The sequence below is a fragment of the Varanus komodoensis genome, unplaced genomic scaffold, assembly GCF_004798865.1.
Source record: "Varanus komodoensis strain SLA01 unplaced genomic scaffold, ASM479886v1 scaffold45, whole genome shotgun sequence".
NCBI classification, from domain to species: domain Eukaryota; kingdom Metazoa; phylum Chordata; class Lepidosauria; order Squamata; family Varanidae; genus Varanus; species Varanus komodoensis.
Window position 1 is genome coordinate 3,273,097 of NW_025336011.1, and position 26,530 is coordinate 3,299,626.

General features: G+C 49.3%; 2 protein-coding genes across 4 annotated transcripts in view; one reads left to right on the forward strand and one right to left on the reverse strand.

The window, feature by feature from the left end:
- ABI3 (ABI family member 3) overlaps positions 1-6,099 on the forward strand; it is a 19,024-nt gene extending 12,925 nt beyond the window's left edge. The window contains exons 5-8 of the mRNA XM_044444510.1: positions 280-366; positions 3,652-3,860; positions 4,225-4,359; positions 5,275-6,099. Of these exons, the coding sequence (XP_044300445.1) occupies positions 280-366; positions 3,652-3,860; positions 4,225-4,359; positions 5,275-5,438 (595 nt within the window). The 3' untranslated portion in view covers positions 5,439-6,099. The remainder of the gene's footprint in view (positions 1-279; positions 367-3,651; positions 3,861-4,224; positions 4,360-5,274) is intronic.
- A 2,517-nt stretch (positions 6,100-8,616) lies between these two features.
- On the reverse strand, positions 8,617-24,801 carry PHOSPHO1 (phosphoethanolamine/phosphocholine phosphatase 1). Of its 3 annotated transcripts, XM_044444597.1 has the most exons (4): positions 23,914-24,206; positions 11,745-11,842; positions 11,293-11,388; positions 8,617-9,917 (listed from the first exon to the last, which is right to left on the reverse strand). In XM_044444597.1, exons 3-4 carry the CDS (start codon positions 11,311-11,313, stop codon positions 9,156-9,158), a joined length of 783 nt encoding a protein of 260 aa, XP_044300532.1. In that variant the 5' UTR covers positions 11,314-11,388; positions 11,745-11,842; positions 23,914-24,206; the 3' UTR covers positions 8,617-9,155. The 3 variants fall into 3 exon arrangements, with proteins under 3 accessions (XP_044300532.1, XP_044300530.1, XP_044300531.1); XM_044444595.1 differs by lacking the exons at positions 11,293-11,388; positions 23,914-24,206 and adding an exon at positions 24,601-24,801; XM_044444596.1 differs by lacking the exon at positions 11,293-11,388.
- Between the last annotated feature and the right edge of the window lie 1,729 nt (positions 24,802-26,530).

Below are 26,530 nucleotides of genomic sequence, written 5' to 3' on the forward strand. Positions count from 1 at the left end.
TGGGACTTGTGGTCCAGAACTTCTTGGGGTCACAAGCTGCCCATCCATGCTCTGTAATTTCTCAATCAAGCCTGTGATATTGTCCTACCAAATAACATTGAAAAGTGGCTCTTAAAAGAACTGTCCTTTAGATTCCTGCCCCTCTCAATTTGCAAATTCTGGAGGTAACCCACCCCTCTCTGTTTGGTAATCCATGGTAGGCGTGTCATGAGCGGAGCTGGGGGTCAGACTAGATGGCCTAGGAGGCCCCTTCTGACTCGCTTTGTTTCTATGTTTCAGGAGAAGTTACCGGATCCCAGAGCCAATATGGCCACCGGTCATCCCAGATGGCAAGCTCTCTTCAGCCTCATCCTTGTCCTCCTTGAGGTAACATTTGTGAGACTCCAGAGAAGGGGACTGGGTGGGAAAGGGCAGACTTGATGGGACACTGTCTGCTGCCCATCTGAGCCAGGGATGGAGACCCTGCGGTATTCCAGGCTGCTGGCAGCTCCGATCACCCCTCACCACTGGCTGTGCCAGCTGGTGCCGATGAAAGCTGCAGTTCAGCAACACTTGCAGGTCCGCAGGTCCGATCGTCCCTACTCTAAGGTCAGAGGATGGTCAGGAACCATCTTTATAAGCAAGGGAGCACGTGTTAAGCCTAGTGAGTGCCCCTTTGCAGCGGCTTCCAAGCTTCCAGGGTCCTTCTAGGCTGAACCAGCATGGCAGAAGAAGCACCTGAGATCATCTTCACCTCCCCATCCACTTTCTTGGCTGAGTTTCTGGAGATGGGCTTTTTAGTCTCTCTAGTGCGGGTGCTTTGGTGAGGAGAGAGAAGAAAACTGGAGGAAGCTTAGGACAACTTGTGTTCTAGCTTCTCCAGTCTCCTCCCCTCGTGCCTACATGAAAGTCCCCTTTCTTCCTCCTTCAAAGCTGCTTTTCTGACCTGGGAGAGGCAGCCAGTGCAGCCGCCTTCACACTGGCTGCAAGGTGGGTGGTCCAAGGGCTCCAGCTCCCCCTTCCAAGCCAAAGCAGTCTCTGCACTTGAGGGCTGGTTTCTGAGCTGTCCGACAGGCCCTGGGAGACTCCAGCAGGGACCAAAGGATTGTTCTCTTAGGGCGCCTCCAGAGGAGGCCTCTACTGTGCAACTGGACTGCCTCATTCTCGAAGCGGTGCAGGAGGGGTGGGGGTGAGTCCACGCAGCAGCAGCGTCACTTTTCAGCACTCCCAGGTTTCCCCACGGCTTCCTTCCTCTTGTTTCTTACTTACTAGGAAAAACTCCATTGAGAAAAAGATGGAATAGCGCCACTGGGCCACCCAGGAGCTGTCTCTCTGGAAGCACCCTGGCTTGTGCGCCAAGGTCAAAAGGCCTGTGCTTTGTCACACCTGAGCAAAGGACTTTCCTAGCCACCTCGTAACTCTTCCGGGATACCCGCCTGAGCGATTGCCCTCTCTCTCTTTGACCTGGGGGGAACGACAGCAAAAGACCCTCAAAATGCAGCAGTGCCTTCCAGGGCATTCCAGCCACCACAGTGACAGATAGCTAAGAAGGCCATGCTCTTCCATTTGGAGCTGACTGGGGGATGATGGGAGTTGCAGTCCATCACAGCTGGAGAGGACTGCTTTGGCTTCTCAGAAAGAACCAAAGCATTCCAATGCCCATCGGGTGCAAATCTTCTCCAAACCGTCCCCATAGTGCTTCCTCTTCTGCGCAGTCTTTGGCGCAGTGGGAGGCTGGCGGCCACACGACACGGCTTCCGCAAAAACAGGTCCTGCCAGACAAACCTGTGGAACTCTATGACAAGGTTTCGAGGTGGCTGGATGGAGGGGATGCAGTGGCTGTGGTATACCTGGATTTCAGCAAGGCCTCTCACAAAGTGCCCCATGATATCCTGGTGGAGAAACTGAGTAGTTTTGGGATACACCAAAGCACTGTCCAGTGGATTAGGGCATGGCTGACTGACCGAAAGCGGAGGGTAACCATTAACGGGGAATCATTGGAATGGCGGCCAGTGACAAGCGGGGTCCCCCAGGTCTCTGTCCTAGGGCTGATCCTGTTTAATCTTTTCATAAATGACATGAAAGAAGGGGTGAACGGTCTGCTGATCAAATTCACAGACAACACTAAAACTGGAGCAGGGGCCACAACAGAGGAGCAGGTTCTCCAGATTCAAAAGGATCTGGACAGACTATGGAAGTGGGCAGGAGACAACAGGATGGCGTTCAATGTGGATAAGTGCAAGGTCTTGCACTTGGGGCATAGGAATAGGTGTCATAAGTACAAGTTAGGTGACAAGTGGCTGGAGAGCAGCACTTGTGAAAGGGACCTCGGGGTACTGGTTGACTGCAGGCTAAACATGAGTCAGCAGTGTGATGCGGTGGTTAAGAGGGCAAACGCCACCCTTGGTTGCATAGCCAGAAGTGTGGCTTCTAGATCGAGAGAGGTATTACTACCACTCTACACAACTCTGGTGCGCCCACAACTGGAGTATTGTGCTCAGTTTTGGGCCCCTCATTGCAGAAAGGATATAGCCAGGTTAGAGTCAGTGCAGCGTAGGGCCACAAGGTTGGTGGCCGGTTTGCAGGGGATGGGGGATGAGGCGAGACTGAGGGAACTGGGTCTCTTCAGCCTGGAGAAGAGGAGACTCAGAGGGGATATGTTGGCGACATACAGGTATGTGAGGGGATGTCACACGGAGGTGGGTAGAAACATGTTCTCCCCTGCAGAGGAAGGCAGGACGTGCTCCAACGGAGCAAAGCTCAGAGAACCAAGGTTCATTTGGATGCCAGGAAGCACTTCCTGACAGTCAGGACCCCGAGGGTGTGGAATGGCCTTCCACGAGAGGTGATTGAGGCCCCATCGGTGCAGGTGTTCAAGGATAGGCTGGACGTCCACATGGTGGGCATGTCGTGAGCAGAGCTGGCTGGTGCCAGAGGTCAGACTAGATGGCTCGGGAGGCCTCTTCTGACTCGCTCTGTTTCTATGTTTCTATGTCCTCGCTACCAGTTCCAGTGACCGTTTGGACACAGCTTGCTTCAACCAAACCCACTCCGGCCTTCTTAGGAAGGGGCGGTGGCCCTTGCTGGACTCCCCCCAATGGTGCTCTAGGGCCAAGGCAGAGGTGGGAAGCCTGCACCCACCCGAGTTGCCAGGCCGGGCTCCCAGGCCCCCTGGCTTTTGGCTGGGCTGGCAGGAGCTGCCATCCGAAGACACCCAGTGGGGTGGGCATTGCCCACCTGGGGCTTGGGCCTGGTCTGCAATGAGGCCATGCGAACTGGAGGGGGCAGAGCGAGTTGCAGTACTTGAAACTGTTCCTGGGCAGGGGACCCTCTATGTTTAGATGCACCCCCTCCAACTGCCTGTCTGCAGATGGAAAGCACCAGTAGCAAACCGACACCTCCAGGGAGCCATTCATGCTCGGCCTGCCCAGGCTGCTTGTGCTGCCTAATTTGGCAGTGCGGGGAAAAGTCAGTGGTGTTAGCCCTACGGAGCACTCCGAGTGTCCCATTCTGCTTGCTCCCGAGCTAAATGGGACACTTGGAGCACTCCAGAGCTGCTAGTTGAGCAGAAGAGAGCATTCTGGGACATCTTCCCCTCCGCCAACCAAAGTTCCCACCATTCCCTTCACTGCATGAGAAAGCTTTGACCTGCTCCTGGTTTGCATGTACCAGCAGCCTCACCGAGACTCCGGGCAGCACCAGTGCGAGTGCAGCTGCTGAACCTCCACCTCCACCTCCGCCACCTCCACCGCTGCCCTCTATGCTGTCATCTCTTCCTCCACCAATAGAAGCAGAGAATCTTCCTCCTCCTCCAGCAGATATTTTGCCGCCTCCACCTGTTGCAATTGATGATATTCCTCCAGTGCAGCCCTTGGAGCCTGGTAAGAGCCCTTGAGATTGGTAAAAATTTCAAAATCAGCTCAGACAAATGCCCAGATAGACTCACTCTGTAAGCATAGGATATGGAATTGGTTTTGAAGTTCAACAGCATTCTGAGATCCAGAATTGTTGTTTTGCTTTTGTAACCCATGCTTCTAGTCCTTATTGTTGCTAAGAAGAACTTCAAATGGATGGACCAACTCCAATGGAAGCCCAGAAGCCAGTGAATAGCTGAGCAGGGTGGGCGGTAGGCCCAAGGGGAGCTGGACTGCCACGCTCTGCTTCTTTGCACAGGGCTGACAAGCACAGCAAAGGAGCAGTGTTCATTTTCTTGTTTGGGAAATTGCTATCCTGTTTTGTTTGCAGCTCTGGATTTCCCAGCATCTCCACTGCTGCCACCCCTGGACGTCACTCATACAGAGATGCTGAAGCCACCGCTCCTGCCCCCTCCTCCACCCCCAGAGAAATTGCCATGGGCCCCAGACACCTACTTAGAAGAAGGTACGTTGTCAAAACAGATGAGCTGTTGCCTCAGTCCTGACTGCACGTTTGTTTGTACTGCCTTCTGCGAATTGTCCTTGAAGTGCTAGCGGCCCCGGCCCCCTTGAAGGCACTCATTCAAGCCCACACTGAAGCGGTGACTGGTCCTAGTTGCCCTGCAGTGCTGATGGCGCAGTTCTTTGCACATGCTCAGAGAGACTGCTATGTCTCCTTTGCACAGATGTTGGAGCTTCTTGCTGCTGCTCTTACTATCCTCGGCAACAGTTTCCCTCTCTGAGTGGACGCCTTCAGTCTATCCGTATCACACATTTCAGGAAGCTCCCTTCTCAAGACATTTGCATCCCGGAGATGGAGGGCCCAACTCGCACACGCAAATTAACACAGGGCCTGCTCCACCCAGAAGCTCTTCCATGCAAGAGGCCAGGCAGGCCACGAGGCATGAAGGTGCCCTCACAGGGCAGCTGTTCACACCGGAGGGCCTCCTGCTGCGGGGCCTCCCAGGGGGCTGGGCCCAGCAGGTTGAGCCTCTCGGCCACACGCTCTGCTGCTTTTGCGACCACCCAGCCTCTGCCCTGTGCACCGGGGACGGGGAGCGTGTGGCTCTCCAGAGGAGGCTGGAATGCAGCTCCCTCCATCCTACATGATGGGCTATGCCGACCAGAGCTGATGGGCTTTGCAGTCCACACTCCCTACCCCTGCTTTGCCATTGCCTGCCCTCACCTCCCTTGTCAGAGGCACTTCCACAGCTCACCGCGGGAGGTTTCTCCAGGAGGCCTGGCCTGGCCCCCTCGGAAGGCTCTCTGAACGTCCTGTGGGCCCGACTGGCGAGTCCCCTGAAAACCTAGCGTAGCTTTCTTTTTATTGCTCCTTCCATCACCTAACCTCCTTCCTTCTTACTCCTCCGTTTGCCCACAGTGGTGACCATATACCCTTACACACAGCAGAAGGAAGATGAACTCTCATTCATGGAGGGAACTGTCATTTACGTGACACGGAAATTCTCGAACGGCTGGTATGAAGGGGTGACGCACGACGCGGTGGGATTGTTCCCAGGGAACTACGCCGAACCTTTGCACTGAAGAAACCAGAATGCGGGTGTGACATCAGAAGGGTGCAGGGAATGGGATTCCAGTTCTGGTGGCCTGTACCTGCGGGATGGACCACTTTGCCCATTTTGACTCCTGTTTGCCTGTTGGTGCATGGAGAGCAGCAACAAGGGTCCCGATTGCCCTAACCAGGCTGAAATAAAGCAAGGCAGGGTATTTGGGATTAAGATGGGAGCATAATCGGTGTCCTATAGTTGTGTCAAACATCAGGCCCAGGGGCCCCATCCGCTCTTGCAGTGTTGCCCAGATCACCCCGTCTGTGCCTCTGACCATTTGGTGGCTTCCCTGTAGGGTTTTCTGCATTCTGAAAGACTGAAATGCCCATTACTGGCCCTGAGTACTTTCCCCTGACTTTCCCCCGCTGGCTTCTTTGGCCTTGCTGCATTGTGTGTCGGTCCTGCCCTTCACTGACTACAATCCCTGAAATCTTCTCTGGAACTGAATTCAGAGAATGCACCCACCCTATAGATACTGTTTATAGTCCCTTTTGCTCCCACTTTTTGACAAAGCCTGTGCAGCAGCTACTGAGGTGCATCGAAGCACCCGTTTCTACCCTCATGGAAGCAACTGTCCTCAGCTAGCATCATCTGCCCCATCTTCACACTGATATTGCAATAAAGCTCACTGAAGTGCATTGGAGGAGGCTCTGTGGTTGTTTTCTCGTCCTACCAGCAGGTGGCACTCTTGTGTTTGCTTGGCTCTATGCACCCTACATGGGGCTAAAGTCATAGACCTTGGCTGGGTGGGCCAAAGGTTCTGACCCGCTTGAGGGCAGTTTCGTGTCCAGGTAGCAGAAGTGGAAAAAGCAGATGGCATCCTCTTTGGTATGATGATGTGGAGCTTGTACAAACTAATTTCCCAGTGTCTGGCAGGTAGCCTGTGGGACAGAGTTCCTTGCTCCTCACCCACTCCTGATTGCAGGAGCGGGTATTTTTTAAAATCAGCAGTATTATGGGTTGGTGACCATTGGGAACAGCTTTTTTGCCATCCGTTTGTCGCTCCATCCCTCAAAAGCAGTCCAGCACCCCAGACAGCCCCAGTCCTGGCCACAGAATGCAGCACACTCGATACCTGCTTCCACTGCCCTTTAATTCCTCCTCCTCTTCCTTTCTTTCCTTCTAAGAAGAAAGAAAAGAAATGCCTATTGATATGATACCAGTGCAAGGGATGACTTATAAAACGATGGACGACCCAGAGCCGAGTGCCTTTGCCCTGCAGGCCAAGGGAGGGAAACTGTTTTATGAGAAAGGAGGTAGCTCCCAGCCGGGCAAGGAATGAGGAAAGCAGTGCAGCCCCGCCGTAATACCATCAGAGTTCATGCGTCCAACGTTTCAGGGTGACAAAACTTGACCCCGTGGTGGCTACACAAAAAGAGACATTTGAAAACACAAAGGCAGATCGTACAATAATGCTGATGTCAACACTGGAGAGCAAAGGCAGATTTGGAAGTATTTGCTAGACACACTTGGAGGGCGAGTAGAAAAAAGTTTCCATGGCTTTTAAGTTCCGGCAAGGAGAGGCGGGGAAGGCGGGAGGCAGAGTGGGGTGGCTGCTCAGAGCAGATGCGGAGGGCCATGGGGCAGGTAGGTCTGCATGTGCCAAAGGCTGCAATGCGCCCCATAAGCTGCCCCATTGCCATCGTTGAAGCAGAGCCCAATTGCCAGTCTGGCCAGCTTTTGTACATAGGATGGGCAGCATGTGGGGGGGGGGGGGCACCGTCTTGTCCTTTGCATCAGGCAGCAAAATGTTTTGGGCTGTCCCTGGAAAATGACAACAACACACAGACACTGTGGGGGAAAGTGGAATAAAGATCAGGTGGAGGTGAAGGCAGTCAAATCTCAGGCAGGTGGGCTGGTTGTACCGTTTGGTATGGAAAACCAGACTGCAGGCTAGGGAGAAACACACCTTGGCAGTTTCTAGGACAGGTGTGCAAAGGAGAATCAGATACTGCAGTAAAATAGAACAGAGAAGACCACAGTAATCAGGTCTGACCTCAGTAACACCTTCAGGTACATCCTGCCACTGATCATAGCCTCAGGGGGCAACATAATCCACATATTGTGTGACCCATCCTAATGCACATTAAAAAGAAACATTGGCTTTCTCTCATTGGCCTGATCTGCATTGTCCCTTGTTCCAACCTTGGTCCCAGGCCTGCTGGCCCATTGCTAAAGCTGGTGGGCAGTATCTCTTTTAGTAATTTAATCAACACTCCTTCTCCACATGGGACTGTAGTTCTGGGAGAGGTGTAGGGATAGCCAACCGTTAGCAGTCAGCACCCCCCACACCCTAAACTACAATCCCATTTGAAGGGAGTCATTAACAGATACACTTTTATAAAATAAGTTTATGCATACAGTAGAGTTGAGCCCTTCATATATAAAATGACATATTTGCACCTTGGGACTCTTTCAGCATGGATACCTTGCACAGAAGTCCAGAAATAAACTATTCTGTGTTCTTTTCTCTGTTTCAAACCTCTGATTTACTGGGGAGAGCATGAATGCTAACACACACACAATCATTTTACTCTCTCTCTCTCTCTCTCTCTCTCTCTCTCTCTCTCTCTCTCTCTCTCTGTGTGTGTGTGTGTGTGTGTGTGTGTGTGTGTGTGAGTGAGTGAAGGATAGAAAATGGAAGTCTGTGATTGCAAGAAGGAAGTCTTCCACTGCTGTCCCGATATTGTCCAACGATCAATATCAGGACAGCAAGAAACAAAACTGCAATGGAGGAAGGCCAGGACACTAATCTGAGCATTCCCCGAGAGATGTAGGGCAGCAAGCACCACTTGGTCTCTTGCAGCTGCCTCCGAATCAGCCTCCCCCATCCTGGTGCCCACCAGATGATGGGGACTTCAGCTCCAGTCAGCCAGAATGGCCAATGGTCAGGAATTCTGGGAGCTGTCATCCAAAAGATTTGGAGGGCACCAGCCTGGGGAAACAAGGTCCCAGCATGCATGGTCTAGCCTGTTTGCTTAAGCAGCGGGGTGACCCCTGCAAGGGGCAACGGTGCCAGGAAGCATGAAAGGCTGACCAGAGGATGTTGCCTTATGCAGAGCCACTGTGCCGGGCTAGAAGACCCTTCCTAGCTCCCCATTTATGGCTGGAAATGCTTGCACCCCTCCCCCAATTCCCTTACATGCTAGAGCAACTTTTATTAAACTTTTATTACTCTTAGTTTATCAGAGGGAGCAATGCCTGGTCCTCCAGATGCTTTAGTATACAATTCCCATTATCCACTGCCACTGGCTGTACTGGCTAAGGCTGATGGGCCAGAAGTTGCTCACCCTGGTATCAGATGGTGCTGGGTGATACACCACTGGCTAAATGCTGTGGCAGCAACACAAGCCTTTCCCAAGTGCCTCTGAGAACTAGTTTGAGAGAAAATAGAGGAGAGGTTTTAGGGAATGCAAAAGAAGAATTTTCAAAATGGTGAAAATAAATAAGAGGAGGTAAATGGCCAAACATCCACCCACCCTTCCATGAATGGATTTCCTAACTGCATAGACAGAGCATTTGTCTCCAGGACAAAGGAAGGGAAGATCCAGAGACAAATTCTGAGCAATAAGAGGGGGAAACACCTGAGTCCAAGCCAAGCATGAGAAAGGTGTGATGTTAATGTTCAGGCATTTCTGAACGGCTAGCAGGGATGGGATCAAGAGCAGCTGCATCTTCCACCACGAGCTCTTCCTCAACATTTCTGCTTGAGAACATCTTGAAGGTAGCAGCACACCTCGGCAGCCGAGTCCCACGGGACTACAGTGGCTTGGTAGGTCCCGGGTTGGGTTTTCTCCATCTCCAGGATGAGCTGGTGCATTGGGTAGCCCTTCCGTGGGAACGCGACGTCGCTCGACTTCATGGCTGTGGAAGGGCAAAAGTCATTTGCTCCATCGCCCACGTAGAAGACCCTCTCGAATCTGGTGCCCTCCTGGGCCCTCTCAGCCAGGTATTCCGTCAGGATCTTGTGCTTGCACATATTTGCTGGACACCGTGGGCAGCTGTGTGAGTGATAAGGACCTAAGGTGAAGTAACCCCTCTTGTCAAAGCTGGAAGGGTTACTGAAGATTTTACGGAAGAGGGAGTAGGCACCCGCGGCCTTCAAGGCACATTCAATGCCGAACATGTTGGCGTCGGAGATTAGGATGATCTCAAAGTGGGCCTGCTGCTTGGCGAGGTACTGGAGGAGGTCTCGCATTCCGGGGGAGAGGGGGATCTTCTCGTAGACAGCTTTGAAGTCGGCCATCTTCACCCCTTGGTCTCCCAGGTACCTCAGTACATGCTGCATGTACTTGTTGTAAGACCCTTCCTGGAAGGTTTGGCGCAGCGACTCGGGAAGCGTTTTGTCCGGAGCGACTTGGAGGACAGAGTCATCACTGTTCTCGTTCACAATGGTTTCATCGAAGTCGAAGACAAGGAGGTATTTCTGGCCCTGTGGGGCAGCCACAGTCCCATTCTGCAAACAAGAAGCCACCCAAGACAGCCATCCATTAACACAGACCTCCTTTTGTTACAATACGGTGGGCAACTTTTGACCCTCCGGACCTTTGGACCTACAACTCCTATCAACCCCACCTAGCAGAGCCAATGGCAAGGGATGATGGGAGGCCAAGGCATCCGAAAGGCCACGAGTTGCCCACCTCTGCATTAGAGCCATTCACATGATATTTAATAATAGCTAAGTGATTTTGCAATCTTTCTTCAATTCTGACTTTGATGCTTCTGCTCACATCCTACCTGAGCCGTGGGGAACTATGTGCAGAAGGTTTATTGGGGTGCCAGAAAGGGCAGAGAAAGTTGATGAAGACACATGCACAAAACCAGGCCTAACCATTGCAGAACTTCCCTTTCGCATGCAAACAGGTGGAGAACCTTGGGTGACCTGGTACTTCTACCTTACCCTCACCAAAGCAAAAGACTCTATGACTACGCCTGAAATTTATGTAAGCGAGCTAGCTGGCCTGTCTGGTCTATCTTTTGTTTTAGCTGGGTCTTCTTAGGAATATAAGGAATGGACAGTGTAATCTCAGAGAAAGGGAACAGAGATCAGTGACAACTGCTGCCAACTGCTGCTGTCCAGTCACTGGGAGACCCCTTTGGTTTGCCTCTGGACACCATCTTCAAAGTAGCTACATCTAAAAGGCCCGACAACTTTCATTCCAGTTAAACATCCTTGGGGGAATGCATCAGTATGATCTTCACAGAGTGTTTCTGACCTTGCAATATTTTTAACCACTCTGCCTTAAATTATCAGCCTCTCTGAGTATCAGTGACTTGCTGTTCTTTTTCCTATGGAAAGTTTAGTATGAGAAAGGGCAGCAGAGCTAGGACTGCAGCAATCTTTGAGCTACTTAGACAAATCACTACTGCCTGATTACTGCTCGGTGCATCCTTCAGGCCCTGGTGCGACTGTAATCTTTTCCCTCATATATCTTCAACTCTGACCCTAAGAGGCTTAGCCCCTCTATAAAGGGGATCAGGGTTTGCATCTCTCTTAATCCTGAAGTGAGCAAGATGATTTACTGTCCTTGAAGGGCTCATGCTGCTGTCCCCAAAGGACAGTGACATGGCACAAGAGAGCTTCAGAGTGCACTAGGGACATGTAAAGGAAGGCAGTGCATATCATAATACGCACAGCAAATGTGCACAGTTTGAGACAGAATGCGGATCTTCTGAGATTGTTGAGTAGTTCAGATCAGTGAACCAAGGGTGGGGGGGCGTTCCTGTAGCTTTGGACCTACCAGGGGTGGCCTTCCTGATCCCCACTTGCGGGACGGACCCTTCCAAGCCATCCCCGGTTAGGCTCCTCCTACCCCGCTTGCATTACGTACCTGCTCCTCGTGTTCTGCCATCGCACTACCTTACATAGAGTCAGCCCACCAATCAGAAATGAAGAATGCCAACCAGTGAAGAGAGAGAGGCGTGCCCTGGAGGTTGCAGGTAGCAGAGGCAAAGGAGTTAAGCGAAGAATTGCTGAGAGGCTTCTGGCCTGGAGTGGGGCTGGCCCGAGGCACTTGCTGCCTGAAGCAGAGTCCAGACCTGACCCCGCTCCCACCCCCGCTCAGGTCAATGCTTTAAAAGGGCTGGCTGGGCCAGACCCATCCCAGGCTACTTCGATTCCCAGCTGCTGGTGCCGCCCAGCACAATCCAATCCACCTTGCTACACGGTGGGGCTGGACCTAGTTTCAGCCCCTGAAAGGCAGGGTTTGGCACCCGCCTGGACAAGTCTGAGTCTCCATCCTTGCCACCAACCCCTTGTTCCAGGAACATGGCCTGTGCTCACCTTCAGAAAGCATCGCAGCCCAACGCCTTCAAAGCACCTTTTCATCTTCAACACGTTAGTTGCCGGCGTGTTGCATCCCTGTGTCAGACCTCCCCCAGCTGCCAAAGAAACCAGAAATCGCTGTTGTTCTGTGGGCAACCCCCTGCTGTGCCTGCCCTGGCCATTTCAGGGGCTTCCCCAGGCTGAGAGCAGGTCCATTTTCACTGAAAAGACCCCACTGTACAAGCTCAGTTTGATGGATTCTCATGGTAGCCACTGGTTGCTAGTCAGTTGCCAACCCCCCTGGGAAGTCCATCCACAAATGGCCTCCCTCAGTCCCTCTTGCTCTTGAGCTGAGCTGAGCCTCCCTCCCTCCAAAGTTTCCATTCCGGCCAATTTTTCAGTGCTTTCATTCCCATTTGCCCATCTCAAGACCTTCACAAACAGAAATCAGCAGAAACACCTCTTAATCAGAGAATACAAAAAACAACGGCCAGGAAATGTCAGGTGTGAAAGCCATCATGGATCTAACCTACAACCTCCTTTTGAAGCTATCCAAGTCTGAAATCTATGACCAAGACGCACACCTGCATCCAAATCATCCAAGTTTATCAACTATATTGGTGGGCCATTGTGACCTACACCGAGTGTGACGGGTAGGAACAGATCTAGAAATTCCTTCCCCTCCCCACCAAAAACACACACATACACACTACTCAGAAAGGTCTGGAATAAGACAGAACTACAAACTGTGTAGCCTCACATCAAATCGAGCAGCCAGGATCACACCAATTGGTTCCACCGTCCGATTGGTTCCAGACTGAATTCACGGGAGGTTTGTGCCCTTCCCGTGTCTTCTTCTTATGTTCTACTGCCATCTTGTGGTCAGAAAAAAAGCTGACTGATGACACCAAACTTATGAAAGGACCATTCCAAAGCAAAGCTTTGGAGAGAGAGGCTGCCCTACATACTAGCAATTCTAATTGATCAGATTGTTGTCACTCCGGCTTTAGGACTGGGCTGTTCACCTGTTTATCATATTTTGCTTTCTTTAAGAGCCACAAGAACATACATTCATTTAAATAGTCATTTAGTTGCCTTATTTTTAATAAAATCAAATAAACAAGGAATATTAAGTTTAAGCATTGCAAAACCATACTGGGAATGAGTGGCGCCACAAAGGCTGGTCCATCAGTGCTGTGCAAACCCAGCTTCTGCTGCAAATGGGCAGGACTGGCTTGTGCCCTTTCAGTCCAGGAGACGAGCATGTGGCTTTGGACAATGTGGTGAGCAAGCGTCCACGGGGGCTCTGCCACATGGATAAAGCACGGTCATGCATTATTGTCGTTGTTACATGACATCAAGTCATCTCCAACTTATGGCAAACCTATAAATGCCCTTGAAAAGGAATGGATGCCCCCCAAGGGCCCTGCTCAGCTTTTGCAATCTCAGAGCTGTGGCTTCCTTTATTTCGTAGTTGGTTTCCCTTTCTTCGGCCATCAACTTTCTCTAGTATGATTGCCTTCTGCAGTGAGTCTTGCCTTCTCATGATGTGTCTATGTTGCAGTTTGTCAATTTTGCTTCCAGGGAAAGTTCTGACTTGATTTGATCTAGGAGCCACTTGTTCCTTCTGTCTGTCAGTCTGTCCGTCCATCAGTCCAGGGTTTTCACAAAGTGCTACTCCCTCAATTTTCTTCCCGCCAGCTTTCTTCATTGTCCAGCTTTCACATCTGTACATAGTGACTCAGAATAGAAGATTGTGGATGATTTTGGCCTTGGTCTCCAGTGAAATGTCCACACCTTTTATCTTTTCTAGATCTTTCATTGGTACCTTTCCTAGTCTCCATCTTTAAATTTCTTGGTTGCAGACTCCGTTTGAATTGATGACTGAGGCAAAGTATGACGAATCTTTTACAATTTCAATGTCTTCATTGTTTACATTAAAGTTGCATAACTCTTCTGTACTCATGATTTTTGTTTCCTTAATGTTCAGTCCTGATTTTGTACCTTTTCACTTTCATCACAAGTTATTTAAATTAACTGCTGCTTCCTGCATCATCTGCATATTTTAAATTGCATATGTTAAATTACTCATGTATTTCCATCCCTCTTCCTTCTGATCCAAATCCAACTTTCCTTATAATATGCTCTGTGTACAGATTAGGGAGATAAAATACACCCAGGTATGATCCATTTGCCTACAGGAAACAGTTTGGTTTCTCCTAACTCAGGCTTCTTGCCCATGGTATGATTGCACCAGGAAAATCAAGCGTTGAGGCACACCCATTCTTTCAGAACACCCATAGCCTATTGTGAGCCATACAGTCAAAGGCCTTGCTGCATATAAAGCATAGATCTATAAAGCCTGCAGTCTATAAAGCATAAACTGATCTTCTGAAATTCTTTGGCGTGCTCTCATAGTCAGCATATATTTGCAATATGATCTCTAGTGCCTCTTCTTTTTCAGAATCCAGCTTGAACGTCAGGCTTTTCTTGCTCCGTACAAGACAAAACACTTTACATATTTGTCACCAAGACCTTGAGCATCACTATGTTTACCCGGGAAATTACTACAATGGTCCTAAACTTGCACAGCTCTTTTGCATCTCCTCTCTTGGGGGCTGGAATGTATGTTTCCAGTCTGTGGGACAGTATCTTGTTTTCCATAGTTATAGATATATCCTTGTTAGAATTTGGACCAATTCAATCTCTGCAGTTTGAAATGATTGTATTGGTACCCTGTCTACTCACGATGCTTTATTCCTTCTAAGCATTTTCACAGCAACTTTTAAATATTTCAGGTTCTTGCTCACACAATTCCTCTTGGAAGAAGCCCATCTTGTTTTCACTTCTTCTCTGTAGTTGCTCAGTATATTGTTTCCACCTTATCTTTATTATATCTCGATCAAATAGTATGCTTCCCTGTTGGTCGTTCAGCATTCCTAATCTAGATTTGAATCTCTTTTGCATCTTCCGGGAGAGGTCTCTCATTTCTCCTCTTTCATTTATTTGCCCTGGCCATTGTACTAGAATTTTGTCTTTAGGTGACAATTGCGGAAAAGTTGCACTGGGGATTCTGCCCCTACTTCTGTCATCTTTGCATCTTATTTGCCCTGAGCAATTGTAAGTAGGGATGTGTAAGAAATCTAGTTTGGGGGTGGGAATCCATCAGATTTCCTCAGCTTGTCTCCCTGGACTCTGGACAACTTTCTTGTTTTCCTAAGTCTGCTTCACACTGAACATTTGTGTGGGCATCCAGCATGAAGCGACTTCAAGTGAAGCTCTGCTTCCACACACGACTCCGGCTTCATGTGCTTTGCACAAAAAATCACATAATTGCATATTTTGTATGAAGAATTTTGCACGTTGCATATGATCCCTAATTGCATTTCTTACATCATTTGTTTAGCCTATTCCTCCCCGCCCCCCGATTTTTTTTTTGCTACAGAAATAGTCTTCTTGCAGTCTGTCTCTGGTTTCAGTCCATAGTTCTTCTGGTTCACAGTCAATCAAGTTTAGTAATGCAAATCTGTTCTGTATGTTGGCTTTAAATTCCTCAGAAATGTTATTTACTTTGTATTGTGACACTGTGCTTTTATTAGAATCTTTTCAGCTTTACTCTGATTTTTGATGTTCACAGCTCATGGTCACTCCTGCAATCTTGTCTGGATCCTGTTTTGGCAGAGGATAGAGCTTCTCCATCACCTTGTTCCAGTTACACAGTCTATTTGATTTCTGTCTGGCCACCTGGAGACGTCGAGTGTGTACAGTTGTCTGTATGGTTGCCTGAAGAATGTATTTACAATAAACAGGTCATGGTCTCAAACACTGGAGGCCATACATAGCCATCATGACTACTAGCCATTGATAGGCGTACCCTCTATCCGTGTTAATTTGTCTGTAAACAGAAATCTGAAAAGGAATATGTCCTAGAGCCCACGACACCTCTGTGTGAGGAACACGTAAGCGAATTTAACACACACGTATATCAAACCTATCTCAGTGCTCAAGCTTGTTTGATGCTGATGCATTCAGCACAGTAAGAGATTTGGGCTGGTCGCCTGTGCAGGGGGCTGGAATTACGTAAGGAGGAATGGAATAGACTAAGACCATGTCAAAAGGGAACTGCTGAAGTCTTTACTGCTATTATGGCCTGAAGAGCAAAGCCATTTGGAGTGAGGGAAACTGGATCCCAGAAACGACTGCAGCAAAGTTCAGAAGAGGAAAGACAATCTGAAGAATGGTTGACCTCAAACCGGCTCCTGGGACACACGCCTGGGAACTCTGCTCCAGCAGATGGCGGCGTTGCAGCACCAGCAGGGCCAGAGAGAGAGAGCAGGTCGCTCCTGCTTTCCTCCCCGTTTCACAGGATGTTCTCTGTCCTAGGCTGCCCCCGGCTTGGCCAGCACAGTGCGGAGCATGTGGGATGGACAGAGTCAACAACACCACGTGCTACCAATTAAGCCCAGGCATACGTGGCAGCACAAGCAGCGGGTTTTATTTTTACTTGGGTTGAGATGACCTGAGCAGGGCACATCTTCAGGACTGGCGACACCACAGCCTTCCTGCAAAGAGAGGACAGCCCTCCAAAAATGGGTCAGTTAGCTCCACCCCCTGTCCATGCTGGCAAGTGGAGAAAGAGAGGCACCACTGCACAGAACGGCACATGTCGGCACCTGGGGCGGCCTTTGAGAGAGGCCAGCCTTGCGCAGTAAGTGGGACCAAGGCTGGGATTCATTCTGGTTCCTACCAACGTCGCCAGAGTTCCATCATATAGCCTCAGTGAAGTTCTCAGCCTTAAAAAAAGGAATTCTCAGCTACCTGCTGCATGTGGCTGAAGTTTCAAAACACTGTGAGGCTGTCTAGTCCAGCCTTCCCCAACCCAGTGGCCCCAGATATGCCGGTCTGGTCCTCCTAGCATCCCTCATCCAGCATGGCCATACTCAGGAACACCAGGAGTTACCACGTAAATCAACTTGCGGGCATAAGGCTGGGGAAAGGCTGCATTAAGAGAATATGAGATGCTCTCTGCTCTTCAGGCAAGACGAGAAACCACCCGCAGCAGAATGGAGAAAAGTACCACGGCACAATTAGAGATGAGCAAAATGTTCGTCATGATGAAGTGCAGAGGGAAGTGACTCTTCGGGGGGTGCGGAGAGCCCCCACAGCCCTGCGGGATCCCTGCGAGGGGCTCCCGGGCCCTCGGGCACAATGGTGTCCACACGAGCAGTGCTTCCACAGGTCAAACTGCACATTATTGCAGGAAATTATGCACTGTGTTGGGTCAGGCTGTCCATTGCTACTAGTGCTGTGGTTATAGGCGACCTCCAGGATCAGAGGCAGGATGCCTGTGCACATCTGTTGCAAGGGCACATGGGCAGGAGGGCGCTCTCACGCTCATGCTCTGTTTGTGGGATGCCCATGGCTACCGCGTGAGCAGAATGCTGCCCTAGAGGACCCCTCGGTCTGATCCAGCATGGCTGCTCTTCTGTCCTCCTCTGGACTGGGAGTATCGTGAACCAGGATGGGAGGAGGAACCCTTCCCACACGCCACTGGCCTCCGAAACTCCCCCCACCCAGCCACACACAGGACTTAAGAGAGAAAATACGTTCTGCACCACTAGCAACAGAAACTTTGTCCTTTATAAGCCTTCCCCACATGCAGAGGGGAGATTTCAGGAAGCCAACAGTGGAGCTGGGGAAGGGCTAATCCTATCTTCCCAGTGCTATGGTCCCAATCCAGATTGAAGCCACATGTGCTTACACCAGAGTGAAAAGGAAGAAGGATCAGCCACATGCTATGCAAGGAATGCAACATGCAGTTAGACCCTAAAGAGCAGCCATTTGCTTGTGCAGAATTTTTTTTAATGTGGGCAAAAGACAAATCTCCAGATGTAGATGGCTTCTACTCCCAGAAGTCCCTGGCAGCAGGGCTAGGAATGCTGGGAGCTGAAGGCCAAATCAGCTGCAAGATCTACATACAGCCTATCCTTCATTGAGAGGGTGACACATTCCATGTTCCTGCTCTATATCAAAAGAACACCATCCAGTAAATGGATAGCACTTTCCGGCTGCCATCCTGTATCTACACTGAGCTAACTCTCAAAAGGACTCACTTCTGAATACATATAGAATGGGGCTGTAAATGTGCCAGGTCCTTGACAAATACGTCATGCACATACTCTCTGCCAAGAAAAAACAAGGAAGTAAATCATATACCTGCCTTCACAGAAGCAGGACCGAAGGCAGAACGCTTGCAACATGCCTGAGGACACAAACCAAAGCCCACAAGCTGAAAAGATGCCGCCGGGCTCCAAGGCGCATCCAAAGCTGCATCCACCACTCCTTGCTTTGCAGCTGGAAGCCAAACTACCTTTCAGGCAGAGGAAAGGCAGCTCAGCAACTGTGCCAAATGACCCTTTCCCTAGGTAGCTTCTCCTGCAGAGTTCCTCACAATGTCTTTGCATGAAGCTGTCACTGGTTTGAACAAGGAATGAATGCCACAGACACAAGTGTCAGCCTCCAAACTGCCTTCAAAGACTCTGCAACCATCGACTTCTGTGGTTCTGCTGAAGCCAAATCACATAGGAAGGCAGTTTCTATGGGCTTTTGTTGTCCCTATTTAACCTGCAATGCGAAACATCCCTTCCCCAGCACAGACCAAACATCAGGAAGTTCATTCTTTTACAGCTCAGCTGAGTCATGCCGACACTTGGAAACTCCACAACGGGTGTCTGAGGAGGAGAGGAGGTCATGACGCTTCTGGAGGGGTTTTCAAGACAAGGAAGGCGGAAATGGGGGAATGAGTCCGCTGTCAATGTGGGAGCGAGAAGCAAAGTGATGGTGATGTGGGTTTTCCACCCACCACCCTCTCACAAAGCATGCTTGGCTCAGACAGTCAGCTGTGCTCAGACTGGAGACCAGAGGCAAAACCAGCTCCTGCCCCAAGCCAGGTGGGCCGTCGATCATGACCAGAGCACCTCAGGATCAGTTGCCACAGCCTTCCCCAAGCAAGACAACCCGTTGGGCAAGATCCCAGATCCAAGGGGTCAAATGCCTGCCTGCATTCGCCACTCCATTCTACACTGGCATTATCGAAGTAATGCCCTTCTGTACCGTTCCCCTGCACTGCTTCCCCCACCCTTGTCTGTCTCATCTTTTTCATTTGTATGGGTAGACGTGCCCTTCTTTCATTTTTCATTTGATCGATGTAAGCCATTTCCCATCTGAAAATTAGGATAGATGTATATACAGCAAAACCCTGCCTTCATTTCCCACCTGCCCAGCACAGGTATGTGTCAGCCCCTCCATCTGTCAGCACAACCCCTTGGCATCTCCCAAGGGGAAGTATGGCTGCAGTGGGGAGGAACGTCCTCAAGAGTGACACTCCCCATCCAATGATCTTGGGGGGCACTCAAAGCTCCCAAGCACCTCATCTTTCCCATAGGAAAGATGGGGTGTACCAAGAGGGTGTGTGATTGAGCACCTACAGACAACGGTGCCCGACACTTCCCCTCCCGCCTGTGGCAGTGAAAGAGAGAGCGAGCTTTGGTCTGATGCAGCTTGCCACTGGTCTCTGCCCTGCATACAATGAAAGGACTACACAAAGGGGAACTTGGATTTGGCTGGGGGAATATCAAAGCAAGATGGGATACTAAGGCAGCAGATGTGGTGTGTCCCATCTCCCTTCCAAAAGGTAAGCAAATGCCCCAGACTAGCCCACCACTGTAACATTATTCAATTTGGTGCACATCATCCAAACTGGGTGTATTTTCCCCCGAAAGCACCATTACCAACTAAGCATTTGCTATTGTGATTGGTAATACGTGCAGGTGGACGGTTTTTGCATGGTGAGGTTCCTCGGAGGGAGGATGTGGCACTCACTCTGTATACAGAGACATATTAGGACTCAGTGCATGGCCCTGTCAGCTGAGGTTATCAAGGGTGGGGCTGCTCTCTAACCCTAACCCTAAACAGCATTCGAGCCTTGGGCCAGCTGAGATTCAACATCCCTGAAGATAGTGGCGTCTAGCAGAGCATGTTTTATACTTAAGGGTGTGATATCCTGGATGTTGAGAGAGAAAACAACTTTCACAGTTGCCATGCTGGCTGGACAACAATGCAAATATTAGGACTTTTTCCTTCTCTAAGCATCCATAGAATTGTGCTCTAAAGCAACTTAAAATTCTCAACTTACTAAATCGTTCTAACAACCTGGGAGGTAGGATCCTGCCAGTCACTCTGTGAGGAAGGCCAAGAGCGATCCTCCCTGCCTACTTCCGCGTTGCGAGGATCACCCCCACAATGCTATCTAAATCCAGGGTGGCCAGTGCAGGCCACAGCCTCGGTTTCTCTTCTCTTTCCACATGCGAGAGAAAACCGGGCAGTGTGAGATAGGCTTGCCTGATTTTCAATGGAACAGCATTCATTAGGAGGAGAGTCAAAAAGGTGTTTAGGTAACTTCTAAATTTAGCTTTGCATGGCTGATGTTTCTTTGAAAAAGCTGGCATTGACTGAAATCCCTTCTTCTACTGACAGATCAGCACAGTGCTGGCATAGTGGCAGCTGGTGTGTGACCGTCCCCTCGTCCCAGAAGAAAAAACAGCTGATTCAGAAAAAAGCAGCCGCCAGAGAGAGAAGCCCAAGGAAGAACAAACAAAGAAGACGGGACCTTTAAAAGGGATGAAATAAAACATTGTATGGAGAAGCCTATATTTATATTGGAGGCCCTTCAGCCAGAAAAACAGAGACCTTGTCTGGGGACTAACTCTGCGATGCTATATTTGAAGGTGTCTAAACCACTATTTCACAACATGCCCTAAATTCGGCAGTGCTCTCTCCTGCCAATAGCAGGCGATGAAAATGAGGTGCAGTAACGTGCTGTGGCTGTCGGCAACCTCAAGATAATGGGGGAAAGGGAAGGACCTGGAGAGGATGTGGCAAGGACACCTGAATGAAACCTAGAGGCTATTGATGAGTGACGGAGCCGAGCTGGGATACCATGAAGAGGAATTAATGACACCACCGGCTGCCCTGTGGGAAGGACCTCAGAAGAGGGATGCAGATGAATCTGACCTCCGCACTGCTCCAGCCAGCCGTACAGGACTAGCTGCCACTCTCTGACCTGGTGGAAGATCCCAACTGTGACTTTGTTTTGTTTTTTGTTTTAAATGTTGTGCATTGCAGTTCTAGGGCTGACTGGCAGATGTCACTTGTAAGCTGCATAGAAGTAATTGCAATAAGTAAGAATAAAAAAAAGCATAATGATGAGAGTAAGAATACGGGTAGCAACAGCAACAACAACAACAAATGCATGGAGGCATTTCAGAGATGAGTAAGAGGAAAGAATGACTGTTGGGATGATGTGGCTGTGCATGCATCGGCGTCTGCTTGACACGGGATGCAGGAAAAGTAATCCTGACCGTGCACATTTGGAACTGGGTAACATTGCTTAAGTTTTGAGGGGGCCCCTTAATAAAAATTGGGATTCTTTTGCTGAGGACAAGATACAGTTCTTACAAGATGCATTTCTAAGCATGCCTGCTCACTTGCAAGCCTCTCCGAAGTGCAGTGGGATGTACTCCCAGGGAAGTGTGTATAGGACTGCAGCCTTAATGTTAACATACTCTTCCCCCCCTCTCTGGTACTAGTTTCTGATCAGTGATAAGAATTATTTAATAGTTCATGTGTTCCTAAGGAGTTCAAAAAATGGGCTTTTAAACATTTTAAACAGTGTAAATCATGTACTTTGGCATTTATTGCAATAAATTTTATTTTATTATCATTTTGCAGTCCATGCAGAAATATTTTTAAATATGGTGAGCAGCATGAAGGCTGATTAAATAAACAAGCCTGCACATACCAGCATCAGATTCACCTCACAATCTAGGACAGGTGGAGGCAACCTGGGGCTCTCCTGATGTTTTGGAATACATCTCCCATCACCCTCTGCCCACATAGCCAATGCCTGGAGATTATGGAAGCTGTCTTATGAAACACTGCCAGGGCACCATTTCTTATAGTCATTGCTGTGCACATACAAGTGTTAGGCAGATAATTTAGCACGTCAGTCTACTTTTCAACATAAGAAACAAATTTCTAGCACTTCGGGATGAGAAAATTGGCGTATATAAGGGTTGTATATACCTCTATATCCTGCTCCATGAATACAGGCAAATACAGAACATAGGCAAATATGTAAATTGGCTTCATTTACATCACAGAATTCTGCAGTTCTAGGTCCCAAATCCTTCAGAGCACACAGAATTCCACTTATGACACAAAAATCAAGCAGGAAAATCTGACTGTACTCAGAGCTGCCATGGTACAAGCACAACCTTTTCTTCCTGCCTCTAGAAGTCCTATTCTACTGATCTGAGGCTCTGTGTTTGTCAGCTTCAAAATCCATCAGTGCTAATGACTTTAACTGGGAAAACAGTGCTGCAAAATTTACCAGCAGGAATGGGCTTGGGAGCTGCCATGGTTAAAGTTTTGCTCAAGGAGTATTAAGTCATTTCTCATTTATTTATTTCTATACTGCCCCATAGCCCACAGGCTGTCCGATAGGTTTACAGATTTACTTCTTGCCTTAGTTTGCTCATCTAGAAAATGGGATGAACAGTGATGGGCAGCAATTTTATTGAAGGGCAAGGGAAGGTGCTCACAATGTAATGTAAGCTATCTCCCTAACCGGGGCAAATGTGTGCACGCTCACTACCACTGGCAGGCTGTCCCCGCCACAGCAGTGCCCCTCCTAGAGCCCTCTTCCTCCTGATGCTGCAGAACAGGTATCCAGCCCCATATTTCATTGCCACCTCCAACCCACCCCCCCACCTCCCAGGCTCTTCAAATCTGCATGGTTCACTATAAAGACTTCCCGAACCAGTTTGACTGGCACTCATGGCTCAACCAGTGGAACTGTTTTTCCTGACTTTCCTCCTAAGCTTCCAAGTTGTCCCCGATATCGCATCCCTCGTACTCAGGCTCCCAAATCCTGGCTTTAGACCTCCCCCCCCCCCACCAAAAAGAAAAAGAAAAAGATCTTTGTGTTTCTTTCTGGATGTAGGATCAGAAACTGGCATGCCCTCTTCCCATGAAATGGCAACACGTTTATGTTTAGCTATTTGTATGTATTTAGTTCATTCTGGCATTTCTTCCAGGAAACTCAAGTCAGCACAAAGAGTTCCCAGGCAGATTTCTATCCAGGTACAGGCAGGGCACAGAACTGCTGAGTTTCAAGGAAGGTTGCTGTGTCATTTGCCTTCCAGCCTTCCCCAGTCTGGTATTCCCCAGATGCCTTCGACTACAGCTCCTATCACTGATTGGTGGTTGTGCTGATTGGGGCTGATGGGAGCTGTAGCCTGGAGCATCTTAGGCAAGGCTGCAGGGCAAGTCCCACTTGTCTCCCATTCTAATTTTATGAGTTCTTAGACATAGTAAGCATTCTACCCACTGAGGTCTTGCCTCCTTAATGGATAATGAATTTGAAAGAAAAGGGACAGCAACTTCATGAACTGCTTCTCCATGTTAAGGTGCCAGCACAAATACAAACAACAACAATTCAAAAAGCAACAACAGCAGTGATTGTGAGGTTAAGTCACTTCCTCCCAAAGCAAAGAGAAGAAGGCCACAGGAATTCCAGGATAACTTAAATGGCGTTTGAAATGGGCCAGGGAATGCAATCAATTCCTTCCTGCATTTTAGTATCTTCATATGGCAGCGGTATAACCTACACAGACACATCCCCTAATGGCTTGTGACGGTCCTTGGAGCATCTTCACCTCTTGTTCAGCTACCTCCTCCATACTGTCCTAACCTCTTCGAGAGGGGACAGTGTATAATGACAAAGTTGAAACACAGACTCATCATCTCTGGCTCCCAACCCCACGGCCACTCATTCTTGACTGCCCCCCACCCCCCTGTGCGCTTCCATGGCCACTTAGCATGCCCCTCCCTTCTGGCCCACGGTCCTCACCCCCACTCTTCATTAACTTCTAATCCAAATCGGGCCCCTCCCGCAACTTCGCATTGTCCCTTGCCACTCAACAGCACGTGGATTTCTTTGGAGCCTCCCCCCTCCCACAGATGCCTGAGCTCGAGAGGTCCCACCACTTCTACCTCCTCCCGTGTCCCCTTTGCCCTTGGCCAGTTCTGAACTCTTCTCCCCCTCCCCAAAGTGCAGCAGACTCACGTGCGATCTTGGATGGGATCCGGGTTGTGAAGGGGAGTGGAGGGAAAAGGGGGTCTAGTTTCGGTTCAGACTTCAACTTTGCTCACTGCATCGCTCTTTGACTTCGGTCAAATGGGAAAACGCTTTCCCCCACCCCGTCCAACTCGTTTGACAGCACTCCCCCCGCCCTGCAGCACTGGGCTGCCTTGCTCTTCTACAGGAGGGTCGGGAGGGGTGCGGGGAGAAAACAGGAGCGGGGTCTCTTTCGCTTCTCTCTCCCCCTCCCGACCCCCGCAGCGGAGAAGCCCCGCGATCGCCGGTCTCTCGAAAGAGACGGAAACTAAGCCCGGCGCTTGATACATAAGGACGACTGCAGTCCCCTCACGTCACAAGAGAGGCGAGCCAATAGGAACGGCTCCTGGGCACAGATCAAAAGCGAGGAGACCGCAACAGAGAAAGAGCATCCATTAGCACGCCGCCGGCTCTTCCCTCCCCTCCCCTCCCGCTCGCCTCGGGGGACGCTCCAAGGAAAGAGAAGCGCCCCCTTGAAGTTAGCCTGGTGGGAAGCAGCTTTTTTTTTTTTTTTTGGCACTTTGAAATCGGGGCCGCTTGCAGTCCACCCCACCGTCGCCTACTGCCTGCAAACGGAAGGCGACCGAAAACCCATTTAAGAGAAAAGCGAGGGGTGGAGGGAGAGGAGAAACCAACCTGCACTTGTGCCATCCTGAGCCGAGAGCCGCGCGACAAGAAGTGCGAGGGCCAAATGAGCTCTAACTGGGTCGCGAGGCCCATCCTTCACCCGGTCACGCAAGAACTTCTTGCGCCATCCTTGCTGCTTCTGAGGGCAACCCGAGAGGCTTCGAAAGGATTTCCTTCCGATAAGCCTTCCCATCTTTATTGCGACACCTTCATTATCTGCTTAGGTAACCACAACAAGAGAAACAAAACAGCCACCTCGTAAAAAAAAGCACCCTCTTGGAAATGCTGAATAATTGCTGGGGATTCCGGAAGAGCCAAGACAGCTTTCCAAGCACCTTTGTAGCGCTCTGCCAAAAAAGAAACTAGAAAATGTGAAGACTGAGCAATGCATGCTGAAATCTACAATGCCAAGGCAGGTGGCTCCACATCCCTTGCTGGCTCCAGCCATGCCTCCCAAAATTGAAATACAGCGGGGGAAGGAAGCTATGTGCATTTGCTCAGTGCTCATATGTCAAACAGGCAGTGGCAGGGTTCTCCCCAGTCTCCTGGGAACCAGAATGGACACACCATTTTAAGTGTCATTGGGAATGACTTATCATTGGTCATTCCCAATTAGGAGCACCACACGTGAACAAGAGGCTATTGCTAAGACTTAGAGTGTACACTTTTCATGCAGGCAGGCCCAGGTTCAGTTCCAGCACCTCCAGTTGAAGGTTCAAGGCTAAAGGGATGGGAAATCTCTCTGCTGGAGACCTTCCAATTAGTGGATTCAGCAGATCTGCACCATACATCTACACAAACAAACAAGAAAGTCTACCAGCACCAGTTCAAAGCGCTACAGTAGGATGAATGAGAATGCAAGCACAACACAGGTGCTCCCGTCTCCAGTGCCGTGCACACAACAGCAGGATGCAACTAGACCACAGCGAAAGGGCCATAAAACATCAAGTCTGACCTTATGTGGTGAAGCGGAGCTATTCATCTACCACAGATCAACTCTTGCCTTTCAGCCCACAGAACAATAAAACCTTTGTTTTTCTCAGGAATCTGAACCATATAAATGTGCAAGACTGAGTTCATTATAAAGGGGCTTTACTACTCCACAGAATTACAGATTCTTTCTTCCCAGAGCACCCTAGGAACTGTGTTTGCACATTAGGGATCTTGTTCTGACGAAACTAAATGCCACCACAACCATTTCCTTCTTCCAGTTTCAGTCCTTAAGATCTCTAGTACTGTCCTACTTCAAAAATTTGAGATACCATCTGTAAAAATGAAAATGACACAACTTGCCATGGACACTGTAGGAAGAAAGACAAGTTGGCTTACAGAATTAACTTAATCAAATCCAGTGTAACTGGTTCAAGCAACTGAAACATGCCACTCAATGAGACATCATCACATCCCTGCCAAATGCACACATACAAGTTTTAACAAGGTCCATAATCTGAGAAGACCCACTCCAAGACCTCAGATACAATGCTCAGCTGAACAAAGTCCTATCCCTATTTCAAAAACAATTCAGCTTTTAAAGCACAGCTTTTTAATGTTCTAGGTGGGAGAATACTCTCTGTATGTATGGAGAAGCAAATTACTTTTCTGGCTTTAACTACTACCATCATTCATAATTCTTCAACCCATCAAGGAAACATGTATTGGTAGAGATATCATGAACAGGCTTAAGACAACTGGTGCTATACCCAGTATGCAAGAGCAGCGCCACTGTTCAATTTTCTCTTTTCTTCAGTGTAGAATACTTTTCCCCTGGCATCTAATAGTTCTTTCCACTTTTACTTTTTAAAAATACTTCAGACTTTGCAAGGTAAGCATCTACGCCATACAGCCAATTTTAATACACTGTTTTCTGTGAAAGACTTGGAAACCAAAGAAACATAAATAGATTCATTTAAGAGAGAAAGAGTTGCCACAGCTGGAAAGC

Bases quoted from the DNA above. Each gene is read 5' to 3' on its own strand.
- PHOSPHO1 (XM_044444595.1), bottom strand. From the start codon at position 24,784: ATGGGAAGGCTTATCGGAAGGAAATCCTTTCGAAGCCTCTCGGGTTGC. The intron at 11,843-24,600 runs GTTGGTTTCTCC...TTTCTTTGGCAG, and splicing joins TCAGGATGGCACAAGTGCAG to CTGGGGGAGGTCTGACACAG. The intron at 9,918-11,744 runs GTGAGCACAGGC...TCTTGTTTGCAG, and splicing joins GGCTGCGATGCTTTCTGAAG to AATGGGACTGTGGCTGCCCC.